We start from the raw sequence: 22,289 nt of genomic DNA on the forward strand, positions 1-22,289 counted from the left end.
CGCTCCCTCTCGCTAGCCGGGGACGTGGTGGCGGCTACCCGGGGCTTTCCGTCCACGCAGTACCGGAATGAAGGAGTCTGGGAGGGGGTCGGGGAAGGAAAAGACGGAAGAGACATTAAGTAATTGGTTCTTGAAGGTATAAAATGATGTTTAAGATCAGCTCTAAGGCACCGAATTCAAACGACCGCCCCCTCGGCCGTTTCGGCCCCGCCCCTCGCTGACGTCACGCCGACTTCCCCCTCGGCCCCCGCGGATTGGTCGCTTCCTCCGCCCTGAAGGGCGGCCAAAGGGCTCGGCGTTCACTTCCGGGTCTTGGGCTGTGGCCCCGGATGCAGAGGATTCTGGGAGCCCGAGAGCCGATGGAAATGTCTGTGTGATCTCCAGAGGCTGCCGAGTCGGAGGGACCGCGGCCAAGGTGAGCGGCGGGACGAGAGCAGGTTGTCTTTCTCGTCCGAGTGGGACGGGAGGGGGCGGTTGGGATCCGAGTCGCGGGCGGAGGGCCCTGCGTGGGCCCCGGGCGCCGCGGAGAGCGCAGCGCGAAGGCAGCGCTGCAGACGGCGCTCCGCGGGGTCCGGGCCTCCCCGGCCCTCGCCCAGTCGGGAGGCGAAGTCCGCGGGTTCCTGCCGACATCCCGAAGGCGCACTCCCGGGAAACGGGAATAGTTATCCGGCGGCAGGAAACGCTGTGTCTCCCCCTCGGGATACGGACCTTCCTTTCCCTATTTTGAAAATCTAGAGACGTGTATCAGCCCCCCTACATCCCCCGCGCACTTGCTTTTCCGACGCTTAACGGGGTCTTAGGAGCCACTTGTATTATGTTATTTTAATGTTATTTTGGCTGTTCATTGCCAAAAGCAACGTAAGGCCGGGTCCCTGAGGGTATCAGCATCCTTGGGGTTGGGGTTCCTGCCTTTGGAGCGTTCCTTAAGTTAGAACTTACAAAAGATGTGACTTGTGCTGTATTGGCTGCCGTAAGAAACAGTTGGATCAGCAAAAGGCTGGGGAATTTTGCCCAGGTAACTGTTAGTGTTTGTTTTTGTTATTTAGTCCTCACACGAAGACATCTTTCCATTGTTTTTAGAGAGCGTGGAAGAGGAAGGGAAAGACGGGAGAAGTACGTATCGATCTGGGAGAAACACATCGACTGGTTGCCTCCTGTCGGGGCCCTGAGCAGGGCCCAGGCCAGGGAGGGACCTGCAGCCTCGGTACCTTCCTTGGTCAGAATCGAACCGGACCCTTTGGTCCGCAGGCCGAGGCTCTGTCACTGAGCCAAAGCGGCTCCCCGTGGTAACTGTTACTGAGGTTTAGCACACTTTTACCCAGGACGCGCAGTGATGCCATTATCTTTTTTTGTGAGGTTTAAATATCCCTTTTCTAGTGTCTCGCCTGTTTTCTGTTGTGTGAGGGGCTCTGGTGGAGTTGAGAATTTTTAAAACTCAGTCGTGGCAGTACTGCATTTTACAAGGGCTTTGCTGCTCAAATCCTATATAATAAAAGGCTAATATACAAATTGTCCCCTGGACCAGGAGTTGGACCAGGGGGTGGGGCCGGCCGGTCAAACTACCTCATCCCCTCCCCATTGGCCCCATCGGGGTGGGCCAGCTGGACCCGCCTGGGCACGAATTCGTGCACCGGGCCTCTAAGCCTCATAATAATTCTATGAAGAATATCCCCATTCCACAGATGACAGAACCTTAAGCTAGGTGACTTGCCCAAGGCCACAGAGGCAGGAGAACGGGAACACAAACTCAGATCTTCATGACGGAACTTTTTGTGCTAAATAGGAGTTACCTGAGAACCCTTAATCTTTGTACACCTTGAGCCTCATTATTTGTTTTCTTGAGGACTTTTGTGTTGAGGTTATTTAAGTAAGTTTTGGAGAATGAGTTATGGAAATTATTTCACAAGGGTGGATACTAATTAAATACTTTAAGAAATGAGAATTTGCCATTTGGGAAATAACTTGATATTATTTTTCTTCACAGCATAAAAGATGACAACAGCAGCTCGGCCAACTTTTGAACCTGCAAGAGGCGGGAGAGGAAAAGGAGAAGGTGACTTGAGCCAACTCTCAAAGCAGTATTCAAGTAGAGACCTACCTTCTCATACAAAGATAAAATACAGGTAATGAAGACTTTCATTTTCTTGTTCACAAAGCAAGTGGCATGGTCATGAGATAGTAATATGTTTGGGTTATATCACTTAAGTCATCTACTTTTATATAAGTAGAATGTAATAGGACATCTAACACTAAAATTATATGCTAGGGTTGTAAAAAGCTACCAGATATTTCTTAAGCAGAAATTCCTGTTAACCAAGAATATCCATAGGTAGATGGAAAAGTAATACATTTCTTCCAAGAGACAATGCACTCTCAGTACTAATCAGTATGAAAATAAAAGCGTTATTGTAATGTTTCCTGAGTTGACCTACTAACAAAAAATAAAGACATTTTAATGGATCTCCAGCCTTATTATGGGAATATATGTGATTCATTTTGGGATTCTTGAAATATTACAAATATCATGTGGGTACCTGTAAGTTACCCTCAGATTAGGATAATATCTCTTCCAATTCCTTCTTTTGTGCTGGAGGGTCTTGAGGACAAAGTTGCTTTTTGTGAATTATCTTCCATTGCTACAGCCATAAGTTTTTTAGAAACATTTTTGCCCTGGTTTGTTTCTACTTTAGACAGACCACTCAGGATGCCCCTGAAGAGGTTCGGAACCGTGACTTCAGAAGAGAATTAGAAGAGAGAGAGAGAGTTGCTGCGAGAGAAAAGAATAGAGATCGTCCAACTCGAGGTACCAACACATATGTCTCATAAGATTGTTGACAATACCCTAACCAGCTTGGCTCTGTGGATAGAGCGTCGGCCTATGGACTGAAGGGTCCCGGGTTCGATTCTTGTCAAGGGCATGGACCTTGGTTGTGGGCACATCCCCAGTAGGGGTTGTGCAGGTGGCAGCTGATCGATGATTCTCTCTCATTGATGTTTCTAACTCTCTATCCTTCTCTCATCCTCTCTGTTAAAAAAAAAAAAAAAAAAGATTGTTGACAGTACTTTTTCTTTCACTTGGTAATTGGAATAGGCTACTATTTGTGTTTGCTTTTAAATATTGGTGTGAGTTGCAACACTACTAAATGATATCAGATTTGGTTAGATTAGTTAGATTAAAGGTGATAATAAAGTTGATTCTAGTTCCATCTTCTTAGGGTTCTATAGAAGGAATAAGATGACCTGGGGATATTTAGCAGCCATTGTTTCAGTTTAGATCAAAATGTTTATAAAAACAAAAACAAAAAACAAAATGTTTATAAGAGCCAGACTTTTTGAGGCCCCATGGTTTCTGCCTATGAAGTTCTCCCATTTTTGTTGGAAGGCATCTAGGGACATATATTTCTAGCTTATGTAAACTATTCTCTAAATTTCCTGAGAGAGGCTACAGTTCCCATATTAAAATCAATACTTTCATTAATTTATTCAACAAATGTTTATTACCAAGGGCTTATTTGGCAGGCACTGTGGTTTTGATCCCTGTGTCATAATAGACATAATCTAAGTTCTTTGTACCCACAGGTCCCTAAATGTTACAAGCAATGCAGTCTTTGTTTCAGTGAGCTAAGCGTTGTCTTGTCTTTCCCAGAACATACAACCTCCTCTTCAGTGTCAAAGAAGCCTCGGCTAGACCAGATTCCTGCTGCCAACCTCGATGCAGATGATCCTCTAACAGATGTATGTTTTGTTTTCTCCTTTCATCTCCATAGTAACTTATATCATGTTTTCTGAAATTTTTTTATTCATGTGGTTTTAACCAGTGCCCTGTACTTATTTTTACTTACCTGTTATTCAAATGCTAAACTTTATAGTTGATTTTAAAACAAAAAATGTTACTAGTTAATCAAACTTTATCTCTGGAGAATCAAATAAGGAAGTGATTTATTAAAGAATGTGCTTCCCTAAAAAATAATTTCTCGTATTTACCCATAGAGTTTGGGCTGTCATGTTATCCATCTCCAGAGGGCACTCTTCAGACTGGGCACTCTATCAATAGCAGCCCCTAAAGTTGAACTTTAGAAACCACTGATGCCCCTCCAGAGTGCAGTGCACTTACTGGCTCCCTCTGTGCTGAGGGAGGGAAGTGAGCTAAGTGGGAGATTTTAAGGGTTAGTGCTTTAATGACATGAAAATTTAATGGAACCCACAGTCTACAATTAATTTGCAGTTTTCTACTTACAGTGAAATCTGAATGATCTTTCATGAGTAGCATCTGATTAAGCACATAAATCAGCAATTCTAGAGTGGACAGGTTGAATTAAATAATTCAGTTAATTAAATATAGGGAACTCAGTGAGACTTAATGATTACCCATTTGAAATTGGTTTCTTCTGAGAAGTTAGCACCCTTTTAGTACTTTTGATTATCCTAATAGGTCTAAGTTTTAGGCTGGATGAAACTATTTTGATTCTTAGGGTGATACACTACATATATATGTGCTGTGTATATCAGTGTAAAGTGTTTCTTTTCTAGTTTTAGAAATATTTTTATGTCTAAATTCCCTTTGACCATGTAAATTTGAAAGGTACTTTATTATACTATTTGTTGTTACAATCTCTAAAACATAACAGGGGTTGACATTTTAGTGAATTTTCATAAGCTTTTTTGTGGATTTGTTTTTTGTTTAGTTGTTGATTTTAATAATATCTAGGTGCATCTATCTCTCCCACTGGGAAAATTAATCCTGCTCCAAAGACCTGGCAATTCTTATGGGGGAAAAATTAATAATGTGAATTTTCTCTTCAATGGGCCATCACATTCTTTTTTAGGAGGAAGATGAAGATGAAGATTTTGAAGAGGAGAGTGATGACGATGATACTGCAGCTCTTCTGGCAGAACTAGAAAAAATTAAGAAAGAAAGAGCTGAAGAGCAAGCCAGGAAGGTAAAATGAAAGTGTTAAATATTTACATCTTCTTTCATAAACTAAAGTAGAAATATTTTTAATTTCAAGTAAAATCTTATATTGGAAATTGTCCCTGGTATGTCTAGATATATCACCTGTAGATCTATAAATCTGATAAATTTTTATGGCATTTTAAGTCACTTGGTAATGTGGGAAATTCTTTCCAAATAGTTCAGACATGCTTAATATTATAATACTCATCTTGCTCTTTATACACTTATTTGTTTGTTTTCTCAACAGACATTTAGTTAATGTCTATTAAGTGTCAGAAGAATCAAAAATGATTTAGTCATGGCCTACAAAGAACTCACGAATATAATGAGGTCATCGTCTTGTCTTCCCTGTCTCCTGCTTCAGCCTTCTTTCCAGGCACTTGTTGAAGCAGTCTGTCAATAGATTTTACATAATCTAGGGCAATTGACCTAACTTCTCTGAGTCTCCACAGTCTCTCAATTCACACAATGGGAGAAAAGAATATCTAACTCAAAGACAGTTGTAAGGATTAAATACGACCCATAGTAATAACAATAAGAGATGAAATTGGAGGCAGGAACAGGCCAAAAGCATTAGAGAGCCCGACCAGCGTGGCTCAGTGGTTGAACTTTGATGTATTAACCAGGAGGTCATGGTTAGATTCCCGGTCAGGGCACATGCCTGGCTTGTGAGCTGGATTCCCTGTAGGGTGCATGCAGGAGACAGCTGATCAATAATTTTCTCTCATCGATGTTTCTATCTCTCCCTCTCCCTCTCCCCGTCTCTGAAATCAATTTTTTAAAAAAAAAGCATTGTAAACCAATGCTAAAGGAATTTGGACTCTATTTTGAAGAATAGGAGCATCTGGTCAATTTCAACAGGAGATTGGTGAGATTATGCATTTTTAGAACGATTACTCTGACAGAAGTATGGAAGAAGCTATTCCAATAATCCTCAAATGCATTTATGATAATCATGCTTAATAGGAGTTGGAATTGAAAGAAGTAAACAGATGCTGATAGGAGCTATCAAGGAGGTAGAATTGACTGACTAAATTGACTGATCAGATGTGGCAAAGATGATCCCATTTTCTGGGTAGATGTTGGTGCCATACACGAACAGGGAATACAGAAGGATGGGCAGAGAGAAAAGAGGTGATTCAGAAGGGAGGTGGAGAGAAAAGAGATGATGAGTTCTGTTCGGAACATGTTTTTGATACTTGATACATTATGAGATGACCAAGTAGAGATAGCTGTCTCCCCTTTCAACCAGAACAGAGCACCTCTTTTATGGCGTATGGCATCTGTGTAAGATTACATGTGAGCCAGAACTTGTTCTGTTTAAAAAAAGAGGAAGAAGACTTAGAGAAAAGACTGGCATAGGTTAATGCTTGGAATCTAGGGAGGTTGTAGAGTTCATGTGTTAGCAGAAGGGCCATCAGAAAAGATCAAATGTGGGATAGGCTTTGAAGACTGCTAGGATTCAGATTGGAAGAAGAAAAATATTTTACTGTTCAGTTATCAGTGTTTGGCATAGGATAGCGTAACTTCTATAATAGCTTACAATTTTTACATCTAATTGTAGTAATCAAAGAATTTAAGAACATTTCTAAAATCACTTGTACACCACTAGAGGGCAGTTGTTCTGAATACATAGACAGATGAGCAATTCAAATGCAATGGTTAACCTTTAAGGAGGATAAACATTTTAGAACAGTGGTCGGCAAACTCAGTCAACAGAGCCAAATATCAACAGTACAACAACGATTGAAATTTCTTTTGAAAGCCAAATTTTTTCAACCTAAATATATAGGTAGGTACAGTGTTATTACCTTAATTAGGTACTCCTAAGCTGGCCTTTGCTAAAAACGTCCTCAATCCAATTGAGGTACATTCGCTGAGGTCGACCCCTTCCAACCCCCACCCTCCGCACTCATCTTGTATACTTGTTTCGTCTATCTCCTTTCGTTCATCCTCTCTATATGTCCAAACCATCTCAACATACCTTTCTCAATCCTCGACACTACATCTTCTTTCACTCCACAACGTTCCCTAAAATTAACTTACTCAACTTTACTTAAAGTTTTAAGTCAACTTCGCACTGTACGTGCGTGCCCGCACGTGGTATTTTGTGGAAGAGCCACATTCAAGGGGCCAAAGAGCCGCATGTGGCTCACGAGCCGCAGTTTGCCGACCACTGTTGTAATTTTGTGAGGTTTATCTGATCTCTGTACCAAAATGTGCTGGTGTTTCTTGGAGTTGCCTGAGTTTTAGTTCGCTGTTGCCCTGGCTTTCTAGTGGTTGCTTTGTGTGTGTCCTAAAAGAACATTTCAAACCAGTCTGCCTATATCAAGGGTTGGGAAACTTTCTATAAAGGGCCAGGTTATAACTACTTTAGGCTTGTGGGCTACAAAGCCCCTGTCACAACTATCAGCTCTGCCTGTTGTAGCACAAGCAACCCTAGACAGGACCTAAATTAATCAATGTGACTATGTTCAAATAAAACTTTATTTACACAACAGGGTGGTTTGGATTTGACCGCCATAATGTGCCTGGTACTTGAATATGGAAAGAGTTGGCATCTTTTCCAGGGCTGTGTGTAGCAATCAACCAGTAACTCTAAAGGACATATATTCCAAACATAGAATGGCCAGGACCTTATTACATCACACACACATTGTTATAAGTTTGGATATATTGTATACTTGAGCTCCTATTTTTCTAGCATCTCAGAGTAATGGCTTAAATTTCAGCATTAATATAATTTGTTAAAAAAATAAATATATAATTTATAGAAAGCTGTCTGTTCTTAACATATGATGGATATTCCTGACTTCGTTAAAGATCTGAACAATGGCCTAAATTATTTTTCCCCCTGAAAATTGCATTTTATCATAAGAAAAATTGCATTTTTCTTATTTGGCCTCATAAGAAAATGAAATCCAGTGCTCACAGTTGGATGTTGCGGGGACTGGATGGACAGGGGTGTAGAGGGATTGAGCAAAAAAGAGAAAAAGATCATGGACACAGACAAGTGTGTTGTGAGGGGGAGTGTATAGGGGAGATAAATGGTGATGGACAGAGACTTGACTTGGGGTGGTGAACACACAATACAATGTACAGATGATGTGTTGTAGAATTGTGCATTTGAAACCTGTATAATTCTATTAACCCATATCACCCCAATAAATTTAATTTTTTTAAAAATGAAGTATCATTAACCTGTACTGAAAATCAGGTTATTTTTCCAGGTGGTTTAACATAAGTTTATTTTATTTATTATTATTATTTTGCTGCTGTTAATTCTCACCTGAGAAAACTTTTTTCCATTCTTTTTGTGGAAAGTAGGGGAAAGGAGGGAGAGAGAGAGAAGCAGAGATGGGAGAGAAACACATTGATTGGTTGCCTCCCACAGGTGCCCCAACCAGGGCCAGGGATTGAGTCTGCAACCCAGTACATGCCCTTGACCAGGAATCGAACCTTGGACCACAAGCCAACGACATTCTAACCACTGAGCAACCGGCTAGGGCAACATAGGTTTATTTTATTTTATTTTTTTTTATCTTTATTGTTCAGATTATTACATTTGTTCCTCTTTTTTCCCCCCATAACTCCCCTCCTTCCAGCTCCCACCCCACCCTCCACCCTCACTCCCCACCCGCTGAGTTCATCCATAGGTGCATGATTTTTGTCCAGTCACTTCCCACATCTCCCACACCCCTTTTCCCCTAAGAATAGTCAGTCCATTCCCTTTCTATGTCCCTGATTCATTATAATCACCAGTTCATTCTGTACATCAGGTTATTTATTCACTTGATTCTTAGATTCATTTGTTGATAGATGCATATTTGTTGTTCCTAATTTGTATCTTTACCTTTTTCTTCTTCTTCCTCTTCTTAAAGGATACCTTTCAGCATTTCATATAATACTGGTTTGGCGGTGATGAACTCCTTTAGTTTTTCCTTATCTGTGAAGCTCTTTATCTGACCTTCAATTCTGAATGATAGCTTTGCTGGATAAAGTAATCTTGGTTGTAGGTTCTTGGTATTCAGCACTTTGAAAATTTCTTGCCATTCCCTTCTGGCCTGCAAAGTTTCTGTTGAGAAATCAGCTGACAGTCGTATGGGTATTCCCTTGTAGGTAATTGAGCCTCTTTCTCTTGCTGCTTTTAAGATTTTCTCTTTGTCTTTTGCTCTTGGCATTTTAATGATGATGTGTCTTGGTGTGGTCCTCTTTGGATTCCTTTTGTTTGGGGTTCTCTGCGCTTCTTGGACCTGTAAGTCCATTTCTTTCACCAGGTGGGGGAAGTTTTCTGCCATTATTTCTTGAAATAGGTTTTCAGTATCTTGCTGTCTCTCATCTTCTGGCACTCCGATAATTCTGATATTAGACCGCTTAAAGCTGTCCCAGAGGCTCCTTACACTATCTTCACACTTTCGGATTCTTTTTTCATTTTGCTTTTCCAATTGGGTGTTTTTTGTCGAATCTTTGTTTTGATTCTTGTGCTCCTCTGGTCTGCTATTGGGTATAATATTCTTTATTTCAGTCCGTGTATGCTTACTTTCTAATTTCTTTATCGTAGCATCGAGGGTCTCATTAGTTTTCGTGAGGCTCTGCACAAATTTATGGCAAGCCCTCAAAATTGCGATTCTTAGCTCCATATCTTCCATTTCTGTCATGTTTTTTTGTCTCCGCATCTTATATGCTTTCTTGGTGCCCCCCCTTGTGGTCTCTGTGCGCAGTCTTGTTCTAGCCAAGCCTTAATTGTTGTAGTTAACACTAGAGGGATTTGACCTCCAGGCCGACTGGCCGTAGGAATCAGCTGTGGGAAACGTCTGTCTTCTGGGGAGGCGTTATTCCAGCCTTTGCCTGAGGCGGTCGGCAAATGGTTGTGCGCAGGGCCTGGGCGAGGCGGGCTCAACAGGGCGGGGGGAGGGAGCAGCTATGGCCGCTCTCAGTCCGTCCCCAGGGGCTCTGCCTCTCGGTCCCAACAACCGCTGCAAACCTCGGAGGGGCCATAGCCAGACAGTCCCGCTTCTCCCGTTTGAGTCTGGGTCCCTAGAGACTCGCCCGGATCTGTAGCCCAGAGTCTGAGACTCCCTCCTGATTGAAAACGACAACCGCGCCCTCAGCCGCCAGCCCGCTTTGCGCGCGCACCCTCACCACCGCACCGCCGTACCTTTAAATTTTCCACACTGCGCCTCCGCTGAGCGTCGGAATGCTGTTGTTTTTGCTTCTAGTTGAAGAGACTCTCCTCAGCCAGCCTTCCCGTGGTTCTGGTTGATGTCCGCTCCGACTTTTAGTTGTATTTTTGAAGTGGTTGTCCACGGCGGCAGTCTCCGGTGTTTACCTACGCCGCCATCTTCCGCCCCAACATAGGTTTATTTTAAATGGACTAACAGAAAGTCTTTTTTTCCATGCCCTGTTAAGTTATTAATTTATCATCCCAAGACACAGCAAAGTGGGATTTATCTTTGGGTTAAGATATAAGATAGCATGGAATCAGATAGGTCCAGAAGTTATGATTATGTATTTTTAGACATTTTATCTTCCTAATTCTAAGAGTAAAACTGAGGGGGATTTGAATTTAAAGAAGTTCATGCTAAAATAAAAGTGAAGAAAGATAAGCTTGTAACTGGTAAGGTATGAGAGGTATAGAAACAGAAAGTAACAAGTCATAAGGATAAAATGAATAAGCCTCAGGTAAATTGCTAGAAATGCATGTTAACATTATAATTTTGAGAGTTTCTTATTTTAGGAGATACTTTTTGGTTAATAAAACTTGTCAATAATTTTAGAGATGCATGTTTACATTGTTAGTAATTCAAAATAAAATTTTTATATTCAGTTATGTATAGCCTTTTAAAAATTGAGGTAATAGTTTTGCTAAATGTCTTTTATGTTTAGTGTGTGTGTGTGTGTATGTATGTATATACATACATATATTTTAAAATATATTTTTAATTTCAGAGAGGAAGGGAGAGGGCAAGAGAGAGAGATAAAAACATCAATGATGAGAAAGAATCATTGATTGGCTACCTCCTGCAAGCCCCCTAACTGGAAATGGAGCCCAAAACCTGGGCATGTGCCCTGTTCGGGAATCAAACCGTGACCTCTTGGTTCATAGGTCGACACTCAATCACTGAGCCACACTAGCCAGGCTAGTATACTCACTTAAAATAAGCAAATTCGTGATTACTTCAAAAAAGAAAGATTTAAGTATGCATCTGAAGAGTTTTAGAGTCAGAAGACAGTAATGAATGATGGCATGCATGAAACATTTATAATAAAAATGTCAAATTATTTTATTTTGGAAAGGGAGACTTTCTGGTACGTCTTGAAAACAAACAAAAAACAACACTACCTTAATTCTTATCCCTAGCAGTCTTAATATATGAGTTGTATACAAGATTGACGCTGGCCCTGGCTGGTTTGGCTCAGTGGATAGAGTGTCGGCCTGTAGACTGTAGGGTCCCGGGTTCAATTCCAGTCAAGGGCACATGCCCAGGTTGTGGGCTCGATCCCCAGTGGGGGGCATGCAGGAGGTAGCCAATCAGTGATTCTCTCTCATCATTGATGTTTCGCTCTTTCTCCTCCCTTCCTCTCTGAAATCAATAAAAATATATTTAAAAAAAAAAAAAGATTGACCCTGAAGTTACTATAAGTAAATACAAATCTTCCCCTGTCATTGACAGGAACAAGAACAAAAAGCTGAAGAAGAAAGGATTCGTATGGAAAACATTCTGAGTGGAAACCCTCTCCTTAATCTCACTGGCCCATCCCAGCCTCAGGCCAACTTCAAAGTTAAAAGAAGGTACTATATACAGTAATCAGTTGAAAATACATACACACGTGAGTTTTGTAGCAAACTATGTGTAAAGCTTTTAAAATTCCACTTTTCGCTGGTAATCATCTGTGTCCGATTTTGGAATAATGGAAGAAGGAGAATGAGAGGAAATAATATATTTTCCATAGATATTTACAGTAACCAGCTGTGTACCAGCTACTGTTGTAAGCATTAGAGACAGAGCAGTGCACTGAGCCTTTGACCCTATGAAGTTCACGTTTTAGCTTTGTGAGTCAAGGATCCCAAGTCCACCCTTCACATTCAGAGACTCACTAGGAGGATTAGGGACTCAGCATATAGTTGTACTCATGACAAAGTTCCACAGCCAGATCATAAGGGGAAAAGGCATCAAAGGAATCCAGGCGCAGGCTTCCTTACGCTCTGTATCTTCCATGAGGGGCCACACACAGCACATCTTTTCCCCTGGCAACGAAAATGTAACATCCGTGCAATGGTTCTGCCCAGGGAAGCCCTTTAGAGACTCCATGCCAGGGGTGGGCAAACTTTTTGACTCGAGGGCCACAATGGGTTCTTAAACTGGACCGGAGGGCCGGAACAAAAGCATGGATAGAGTGTTTGTGTGAACTAATATAAATTCAAAGTAAACATCATTACATAAAAGGGTACGGTCTTTTTTTTTTTAGTTTTATTCATTTCAAACAGGCCACGGGCCGTAGTTTGCCCACGGCTGCTCCATGCCCAAGGGTTTTATGTGGTAGAGGTAACCACTGCCTAGCATATACCAAAATTCAGACTCCCAGAAGGGAAACAGGTGTTCCACATAAACCACAGTATTTGTACAAAGAGTCTAGGCCAGCCGTGGGCAAACTACAGCCCGCGGGCCGGATCCGGCCCATTTGAAATGAATAAAACTAAAAAAAAAAAAAAAAAGACCATACCCTTTTATGTAATGATGTTTACTTTGAATTTATATTAGTTCATACAAACACTCCATCCATGCTTTTGTTCTAGCCCTCCGGTCCAGTTTAAGAACCCATTGTGGCCCTCGAGTCAAAAAGTTTGCCCACCCCTGGTCTAGGCACAGTGATAGTGAGAAGATTCTTGGAGTCCCAAGTTTCCAAATGCTAGCTTAGGGCCAACCTGGCAAGCGGCGCCTTTCTAAGGATAGCAGTTTTAAGCCTACCATATTTACTCTTCTGTATAGTGGGCGTGTTTGGAGGGGTGAAGTAAAAGGCTGAAGAGGGAGAGACTATAAACAAAGCTCAGTTGGTTTGAGTGTCATCCCTATAAGCCAAGGCTGTGGGTCGATCCTTGATCAGGGCGTATACAAGAAGCAACCAATGAGTGCATAATTAAAGTGGAACAACAAACCGATGATTTATATTTTCTCTGTCCCTCCCTCTCACCCCCTCCTCCTCCCTTCCATCTCTCTAAAATCAATTAAAAAATTCTTTTAAATAAAGTTATCTGCTACATAGGAAAACCACTATTAAGCATATAACCACTACCACCCTTAAGAAGCAAAACAATAATAATAACTGAATATAGTACTTGAGGTAGTGATACATAGTCAAATAAAACAGAACAGCTTATAGGAAGTGCTGAGTGGGAGGAAGCTTGGTGGTTATTTTGTATAAGGTGATCAAGGAACCCCGTAGGCTTAGCTTTCACACATATCTATGATTTCTCACCGGCTCCACTGCTACCATCTCCAAGCAGGCCCTCACTGGTCTGCTTACGCGCTCACGCTCTCCTTCCCCACCCCCAGTTTTTTCCTAACACAGCAGTGTTGTGGTCCTTTTAAAGTGAAAGATCACAGTCTCCTGTTTTAGGCTACCCCTTGACTTCCCAACTCATTTATAGGAAAAACTCGACTCCTTACAATGGCAACAGCATGGTTAAGGACAGTAATTGCCTGGCAGCTGACATTAGCAGAGGCCAGACTCTAAGGTATTTGACCTGACCATTAAAGGATAGAGATGGGGAAGAATGTAAACAGAAGTGGTTGGGGGAGGTGACAGATACAAGATGTCAAGTTCAGAATGTTATATAAATCTACGTGGAGAGGTTGAGTTAGGTAGCTTGATGAGTGGTTCTGGAGTGAATCCAGGCTAGAGACAATAAATTTGGGAGCTGTCATCTTACAGAAGTTTTCTAATGCCACAAAGACTAGATGAGGCCACCTAGAGAATGAGTGCAGCTAGAGGCAGAAGTCAGAGGACCAAGCCCTGGATAACGTTTAGAGAGTAGATAGGTGGTTAACTCTCAATATCTGGAACATACTGGGTGCCCAGTACATACTCCCCAGTATTTACATGCCCAGTAAATATTGATTAAAGGAAAAAAGGAAAAGAAAAAAAAAACAGGCTAAGAAGGAGTGAGGAAGGAGGTGAAGCAAAAGATTGGTGGGTGTCTTGGAAGCCAAGCAAACAAGGCTTGCTTTTGAAAAAAGGAGAGTGATAGGTCAAGTAATGATGGCAGGGCAAGTAAAATGAGTGCTGGAAAGTGGCCCTTGGACTTAGCAACATGGAAGAGCAGGTTGATGTTGAGAAGGAGGCTAAAAGCCTGTTGGGAGTGAGTTGAGAAGGTGGATAGAGGAGAAACTGCATCAAGTATATTGATGTTAAACTCTACTTTGTCCTTCTGCCTTGTTTGGATGCAGTTAGAATTGTGTGGCGACTGGAACAGTCTTAATATGCAGGTCACAATTGACCCAACTCTGCTCAGCTTTTCACTCACCTGTGTCCTGCACCACAGTGAGCTTATTGACACTTTCCACAGATGCCATGCTCTTGGCTTATTGTCCGTGTGCAGTGTCTTCTGGCATGCAACTTGTGCACACAAACACATCACATGGCTTCCATTTTATATGTATTTGTGAGAGTATATATTACAGAGTGGATTTTTGTTTTATAGGCTAGATGGTATTTTGAAATTACATTCTTGGTTTTCTATAAAACGTTATTTTGTAGCCCATCCATGGGTGTTCTTTTATGCTTGTGCATTATGAAACCCAACCAGAAGAATCCAACCACAGTCCTGCCCTAAGCTCTTCAGCTTCTGTTTCTTCGTGGTTTATGCAGATGTGTGCCAGTATATGAGCGTTATTGTTATATGCCAGTACTTCTCCTTTTGTTGTCCTAAAATGCAGATATGACAGTGGATGATTACTAAATGCTAACTGATGAAAGAGTACATAAAATGCTTAAAACCGCATAATCTGAACTACAGTAAATTGATCAGTTATCATCTAGAGTTGTCTGTATTAATCAGGGTGGTACCAGGTACTGCCTCTTTGTTTTAGAACTGAAAACATTTGATATTTATGCAGTTAAAGTTTATATATTTATGCTTTCTGAGTTAGTCAAAGCATCTTGTACTGGAGACGTGACAAAAATGTTTTATATGTTCTAATAGGAATTGCCCTTTCTGCTGTGATAGAGCTAGATCACAGCCTATTCAAAATTACTGTCTTCTTTGGGGCATATGTAATTGCTGCCTCTGTTATCATGCTGAACACCTTTCTGTGTAATGACTAAGCTTTGCAATTCACACGGTGTATCTCCTGATACAAGCATTATAAGAACATTTTATTTTCCTTTTCTTCAGATGGGATGATGATGTTGTTTTCAAGAACTGTGCAAAAGGTGTGGATGACCAGAAGAAAGACAAAAGATTTGTTAACGATACGCTGCGATCTGAATTTCACAAAAAGTTCATGGAGAAATATATTAAATAGTACAGTTTTATGTGCTTTATTAAAGACTGTAAAATGTAAATGATCATTCTGACTTTACTTGGTTAGTTTGTTGTTGTTTTTTTTCCTTTTCCCCCACATTTAAATTGTGAATAGGCTTTCCTAATTTTAAGTTCCAAAATATCTTTTCCTTGACTGATACCTTATTTGATAAGTAAGAACTTGGGAATTGTCTTAAACCAGTTTCTAGTCTCTGAATGTTTTCAGTCAGGTTTTCTTTTTAAGATTCAAAAGGTAATCTGCTTATAATGTTTTTAATAATTCAAATAACCAAATTCATTTCCCCCAACTTTTTTGTTGAAATGTATGCAGCTTATGAAACATTGCATATTTTCTTTTGTGTATTGTATTTCTTTGTACATTAACTTTCTCCTCATTTCTCTAACATGGATTTAAGGGCAGTTAATTCATGCTCTCTTCCTGTGTTTTTTTGAAAAGTATAATGAAAGGCGAGAGCTCCTGAAGCTGCTGAGGAAGCATATGGCATCACCTTGTTCTCCTGGATACTCAGCTGCCATGTTTCTGTCAAATGGGATAGAGTCTGCACACCGCCACACATTAGATGCAAAGCCTAGGGAAATTTTAACATCAAACGATACATGAAATAAAACTTTTGGAACCTGGCCAGTGTGGGTCAGTGGTTGAGTGTCGACCCATGAACCAGGAGGTCAGGGTTTAATTCCTATGTCCAGGTTGCAGGCTCTATGCCCAGTAGGGGCCGTGCAGGAGGCAGCCGATCAATGAATGATTCTTATCTCTCCCCTCCTCTCTCTCAAATCAATAAAAACATATTTTTAAAAAACAACCTTTGGCAATTGGATTTTGCTTATTTGTTATCTTGGGAGGATGTGTACGTGTAAAGTGGAAATGTCTACTCAGCTAGGAAATGAAGTTTTCCGTAAACCCAGGCTGTGATTTTAAGGGTGTCATTTGGATAGAAAGTTTGGGACCAAACATTGAGCCTTCTACAGATACACATAAAGACCCATTCTAAGACCTTATCCACTAGCCGTGGTCAGCAAACTGCGGCTCTTTGGCCCCTTGAGTGTGGCTCTTCCTAAGCCTTAGGAGCACCCTAATTAAGTTAATAACAATGTACCTACCTATATAGTTTAAGTTTAAAAAATTTGGCTCTCAAAAGAAATTTCAATCGTACTGTTGATACTTGGCTCTGTTGACTAATGAGTTGGCCGATCACTGCACTACAGCATTTCCTCAGTGGGAGCCTGAACAGGGATGCATGCAGCCCTAGTTAGGAGTAGAGCTGGAGATGGAGCCCAGGTGGACTCATTCATGCCCTGCACTTTATTTCCCAACTGAGCTATTGACTCAAGATTATGAATACTTTGACTTGTTTTTTTAATTATACTAGAGGCCCGGTGCACAAAAATTTGTGCACTCCGGGGGGAAGAGGGTGTCCCTCAGCCCGGCCTGTGCCCTCTCGCAGTCTGGGACCCCTCGGGAGATAACGACCTGCTGGCTTAGGCCTGCTCCCGGGTGGCAGAGGGCAGGCCCAATCCCTAGGTGCAGCCCCTGGTCAGGCTCAGAGCAGGGCCGATTGGGGAGTTGGGGTGCCACCCCCTGTCATGCACAGAGAAGGGCGGATCGGGAGGTTGCAATGCCACCCCTAGTCACTCTCAGGGTAGGGCCAATTGGGGGGTTGGGCCACCGCCCCCTGTCACACTCAAGGCAGGGTCGATGGGGAGGTTGCGGCGCCACCCCCTGTCACGCACAGAGCAGGGCCCATCAGGGGGGTTGGGGAGCTCCCCCCATCACACACAGAGCAGGGGGTTGGGGCGCCACCCTCTATCACCCACAGAGCAGGGCGGATCAGGGGGTTGGGGCACTGCACCCTGTCACACTCAGGGCAGGGCCGATGGAGAGGTTATGGCTCTACCCCGTCACACACAGAGCAGGGCCCATGGGAGGGGGGGGGGGGGGGGGGTTGGGGCGCAGCACTTTGTCACACACAGAGCCACAGGGCCAATCAGGGGGTTGGGGTGCTGCACCCTGTCACACACAGAGCCGCAGGGTGATCAGGTGTTTGGGGAGCTCCCCCCTATCAGGCACAGAGCAGGGCTGATCAGGGTGTTGGGGTGCCTTCCCCTGTCACGAATAGAGCAGGGTGGATAGGGAGGTTGTGGCCCCATCCCCTGTCACACACAGAGCCGCAGGGTGATCAGGGGGTTTGGGCACTGCCCCCTGTCACACTGCTCCTGGTGCCGGGAGGCCGCGCAGCTCCGCTGATCCCAGTGCTGGGAGGCATATTACCCTTTTACTATATAGGATAGAGGCCTGGTGCATGGGTGGGGGCCGGCTGGTTTGCCCTGAAGGGTGTCCTGGATCAGGGTGGGGGTCCCCACTGGGGTGCCTGGCCAGCCTGGGTGAGGGGATGATGGCTGTTTGCATCTGGTCACACCCCCTTCAGGGTGGGGGTCCCCACTGGGGTGCCTGGCCAGTCTGGGTGAGGGGCTGAGGGCCGTTTTCAGGCTAGTGGGTGACTGAAGCTCCCAACCACTCCTTTTTTTCTTTTTCTTTTTTTTTTTTTATTCTGGGCCAGCTTTAGCTCTGAGGCTCAGCTCCAGCTATGAGGCCTCTGCTGCTGAAAGCAGGTTTCTGGCCTTTGTTTACCTTCTGTATTTGAAACAATGTTGTGATCCTGCTGGCTGAAGCCCGGCTGACTAAAGCAGGTTTCTGGGGTTTTGTTTAGCTTCTGTATTTGTTACAATGTTTCTTAGCAGCTCAGAGGCTGGCGGCAGCAGCAGGCGGGGAACCTGGCTTCCTCCATCACTGGAGCAAGCAAGCCTCCCTGTTCGCATCAGCTGCCTGGCTGCCGGCCGCCATCTCGGCTGGCAGTTAATTTGCATAAGGATATGCTGATTAGCCAATGGGAAGGGTAGCGGAGGTATGGCTAATTACCATGTTTCTCTTTTATTAGATAGGATGTTTATTGATTTTAGAGGAAGGGAGAAAGAAACATCAATGATGAATCATTGATCAGTTGCCTCCTGCAGGCCCCCTACTGGGGATTGAGTCTGCAACTCAGGCATGGGCCCTGACCAGGAATCAAACCCTGACCTAGTTCATTGGTTGATGCTCCACCATTGAGCACATTGGCTGGGCGACTAGTATTTTTTTAAGCTTTTAATAATATTAAAACATTTTAATCTCCAGCTTTACAATTTTAAAAAGTGCATTTCCATCCATTTGGATAGCTTGGGTGATAGGATCCAATTCTCTGTCCTAGGGTGGACTTTGTGGCCATCAGGGTTTCTCCAGGAGACAACTATCTGCCTAGTGCTCCACTATGAACACAAGGTCAACGTCCATCAGATGACAGGCTTGCTCCCTTCAGACTTCCCTGCTTACCTTCCCCTCATTGTCACTAGTGAGAATTTTTTAAAATTTAAATTTATTATTTACTGTGGGAAGCCACCTATTGTCTTCACTAGCAGAGGTGTGGACAAGGGACCTGGGAGGCTGGTGACCCTTGAAGCCCTGGCAAAGGTCAGAGCTATGCACCCACTGTTTAGTCCAGCCAGGGGTCCTCAAACTTTTTAAACGGGGCCAATTCACTGTCCTTCAGACAGTTGGAGGGCCGGACTATAGTTTTAAAAAAAACTATGAACACATCCTATGTACACTGCACATATCTTATTTTGAAGTAAAAAAACAAAATGGGAACAAATACAATATTTGTATTTGCATGCCGTAGTTTGAGGACCCCTGCTCTAGATAATGAGTTCCTGGCAACTCAGTGGTCTCAAGACCCGAGGGCTCTAGATAAGGTGTTTCTGTCAATTCAGTGACCCCGAGACCCAAAACTATAATTACATGCTTAATTCTGCTTCTGTAAACTGCTTTTTTGCAAACCAGGTTCCTCATTCCAAACCTTGAGATGTAATCAATACCTTTGTGATCTTTGCCTATATAAGTCTGGTTTTGCCACCATCTTATCACTATGAGATTTGAGGAATGGCCCCTCATAGTCCTGGATTGCAATAAATGTGACTCTTTAATTTGACTTCTTGAGGCGTCCTTCTGTGATTCGCGGGGTACATTATAACACGAGGAGCACCATTTTGTTTGTATTTGGGCTCAAGTTCTAGCCCAAGCACAGGATGACCTTCAGCAAGGTCATAGGATGGAGGAGATGGGGCCCAGGTTTCCTCAGCTGTCACCTGGGGTCGATGACAGCTTGCCCTCTGGATGATGTGGGAATCCAATAAAATGCAAATTCCTTTACACGTGTCAGTGGCTAATGTCATTGGTATTTGGTGCAATAATATTTTCTTTGTCAAGCAGCTAATTCCATAGCAGATGCTTTGAGAAGGGCACCTGACCTCTCGATAGAGCTAAATGTGAGCTCAAAGAGGAGCAGGGAGGTCGCTGGCCCAACCCCCACCCCCACCCCTGGTGCCTGCTATTTCTACAAAGCACATTTCCTTTCCCTGGGTTTCTTGCTCTGAAAAAGAGAGACAAACACCTGTCCTGAAAAGCCAGGGCATCATTAAAACACCCCCTCTCATCTACTCTTAGTCCTTAAAAGGAGCTGTCAGCTTCCCATTGCTAAAGCATGAAAGGAGGTTAATAACAATGGTAGTTCATGGAGATAATGTTCCATGAAAAATACCCTCCGTGCTAACTCAGTTCAGAGAAATGGGACCTGAGAGGCAGCGGAATCGATATGATTATGAGCCATCCAGAGGGAGAGGTACAGAAAGAACTCAATCGCCCCAGAATCCTGTCGCTTTCCCTACCTGACTCCTCCATTAAACTCAATTTGCTTTTCTCAGCGTTGGCTAAATTTTCAGCCGGCCTTGAGGTCTGAGCCCACAGCACAACCATATCTTTACTTAAAGTGGTCAGTGCCAGGTTTTTGTCATTCAGATTAATGTAGTGGAAAGAGCATTGGTTTTCAGGGGTGGGCAAACTTTTTGACTCGAGGGCCACAATGGGTTCTTAAACTGGACCAGAGGGCCGGAACAAAAGCATGGATGGAGTGTTTGTGTGAACTAATATAAATTCAAAGTAAACATCATTACATAAAAGGGTACGGTCCTTTTTTTTTTTTTAGTTTTATTCATTTCAAACGGGCGGGATCCGGCCAGCGGGTTGTAGTTTGCCCACGGCTGGTTTCGATACTGTCTCTGTACCTTCCGGCTGGGTGAGCCTGGAAAATGGGGCGGTTGTGCAATCATTTAAAACAATGGCATAAAAATAAATAAATAAATAAATAAATAAAACAATGGCATAGTAACGAGACCACAGGTGATTGCCTGTGGGTGACAGGAATTGGCTAAGGTTTTCTCCCTACCCTCTTCCTTTTCTTCACATTCCCTCTAAGTGCAAATGTAATACTTGTTTGTAGATTATCTTCCCTATACCACTTCCAGGCACCTTTCCTTTTTTTTTTTTTTTTTTTAAGAAATGTGATTTTATTTTATTTTATTTTTATTTTTTTAAAACATATTTTTATTGATTTTTTTACAGAGAGGAAGGGAGAGGAATAGAGAGTTTGAAACATCAATGAGAGAGAAACATCGATCAGCCGCCTCCTGCGACACCTCCCACTGGGGATGTGCCCGCAACCAAGGTACATGCCCTTGACGGGAATCTAACCCTCCCGGGACCCCCTCAGTCCGCAGGCCGACACTCTATCCTCTGAGCCAAACAGGTCAGGGCATGTGATTTTATTTTAACATAAATACTGAAAACACATAAAATACAATTGTTTGCAAATACTCTCACACTCTTCCCACAAGTATATTATGGACTCTGTGGTTTGGTTTAAGATGTGGTCTCCCTCTGGTGTCCGGGCACCTGTATTGATTCAGTCCGTTAAGTTTCATTCATTTTTTTTTCTAAATATGTTTTTATTGATTTCAGAGTGAGGAAGGGAGAGGAAGAGAGAGATAGAAACATCAATGATGAGAGAGAGAGAATGCCTCTGGCACGCCCCCTACTGGGAATTGAGCCTATAACCTGGCCAAGTGCCCTGATTGGGACTCGAACTGAACTCCTGAGTCATGGGTCGATGCTCAATCACTGAGCCACACTGGCCAGGCCAGTTCCTTAAGTTTTTAAGGAGAAATTTAATCCTGCACTCACCAGCTGATTGACACAGCACAGGGATTTACCCCTTATAGTAACACATAATAGTAGCAAATCAGAAAGAGTTCTCACCAGACCTGAATCTGCCAGCACCTTGACCTCGGACTTCCCAGCTTCCAGAACTCTGAGAAACAAGTGTTTGATGTTTAAGCCTCCTGGTTTATATAGTATTTTGTTATAGCAGACTACAGTAGGGTGTAATTTCCCCCCACTTATTTTATGTCTCTCATTGTGTCAGGTGGGTGCCAAGACAGAATTAGACATGCAAGAGATTTATTGGTGGGGAAGAGGGAGCATGTTTGGAGGATAAAGGGGTGAGGGAGCGGGAGGAAGTGGGTGGGGCCCTCAGACCCTGGAGGAAGGAGCACTGGGTGGGAGGAGCCTCCCTCTGCAGGAGCTCTGGAAAAGTCTCAGCCAGGCCAGTGGGGAGCCCAGGTGTAGGTGTCCCACCTGAGGCGTCTGCATTGTTGAGGGAAGGCCAGGCTGCTAGGCCTCCTCATTGGCTGTGAACGGTGGGGGTGGGGGAAGCATGGCCTCAGTGTGAAAGCTTGGGGAGGCCTAAACATGTAACAGCTGGAGGCTGTTCCCCAGCTACCCTACTTGCAGCAGGTTCTCTTGAAGGGAGGTCTGAGTGGCCAACTCAGTGGCTGTGACACCCTGTGCCTAACTAACTATAG

The 22,289-nt window shown here is 43.2% G+C and overlaps 1 protein-coding gene across 1 annotated transcript; it reads left to right on the forward strand.

The window, feature by feature from the left end:
- The first annotated feature begins 319 nt into the window (after positions 1-319).
- Positions 320-16,303, forward strand: CWC15 (CWC15 spliceosome associated protein homolog). The gene is made up of 7 exons (XM_070425839.1): positions 320-415; positions 1,985-2,123; positions 2,691-2,803; positions 3,647-3,735; positions 4,827-4,940; positions 11,629-11,747; positions 15,351-16,303. The coding sequence occupies exons 2-7, from the start codon at positions 1,993-1,995 to the stop codon at positions 15,478-15,480; spliced, it is 696 nt and encodes a 231-aa protein (XP_070281940.1). The 5' UTR covers positions 320-415; positions 1,985-1,992; the 3' UTR covers positions 15,481-16,303.
- Positions 16,304-22,289: the final 5,986 nt, after the last annotated feature.

The sequence above is a fragment of the Myotis yumanensis genome, unplaced genomic scaffold, assembly GCF_028538775.1.
Source record: "Myotis yumanensis isolate MYYU_CA2020_CCGP unplaced genomic scaffold, mMyoYum1.0.hap1 SCAF_10, whole genome shotgun sequence".
Lineage (NCBI taxonomy): Eukaryota > Metazoa > Chordata > Mammalia > Chiroptera > Vespertilionidae > Myotis > Myotis yumanensis.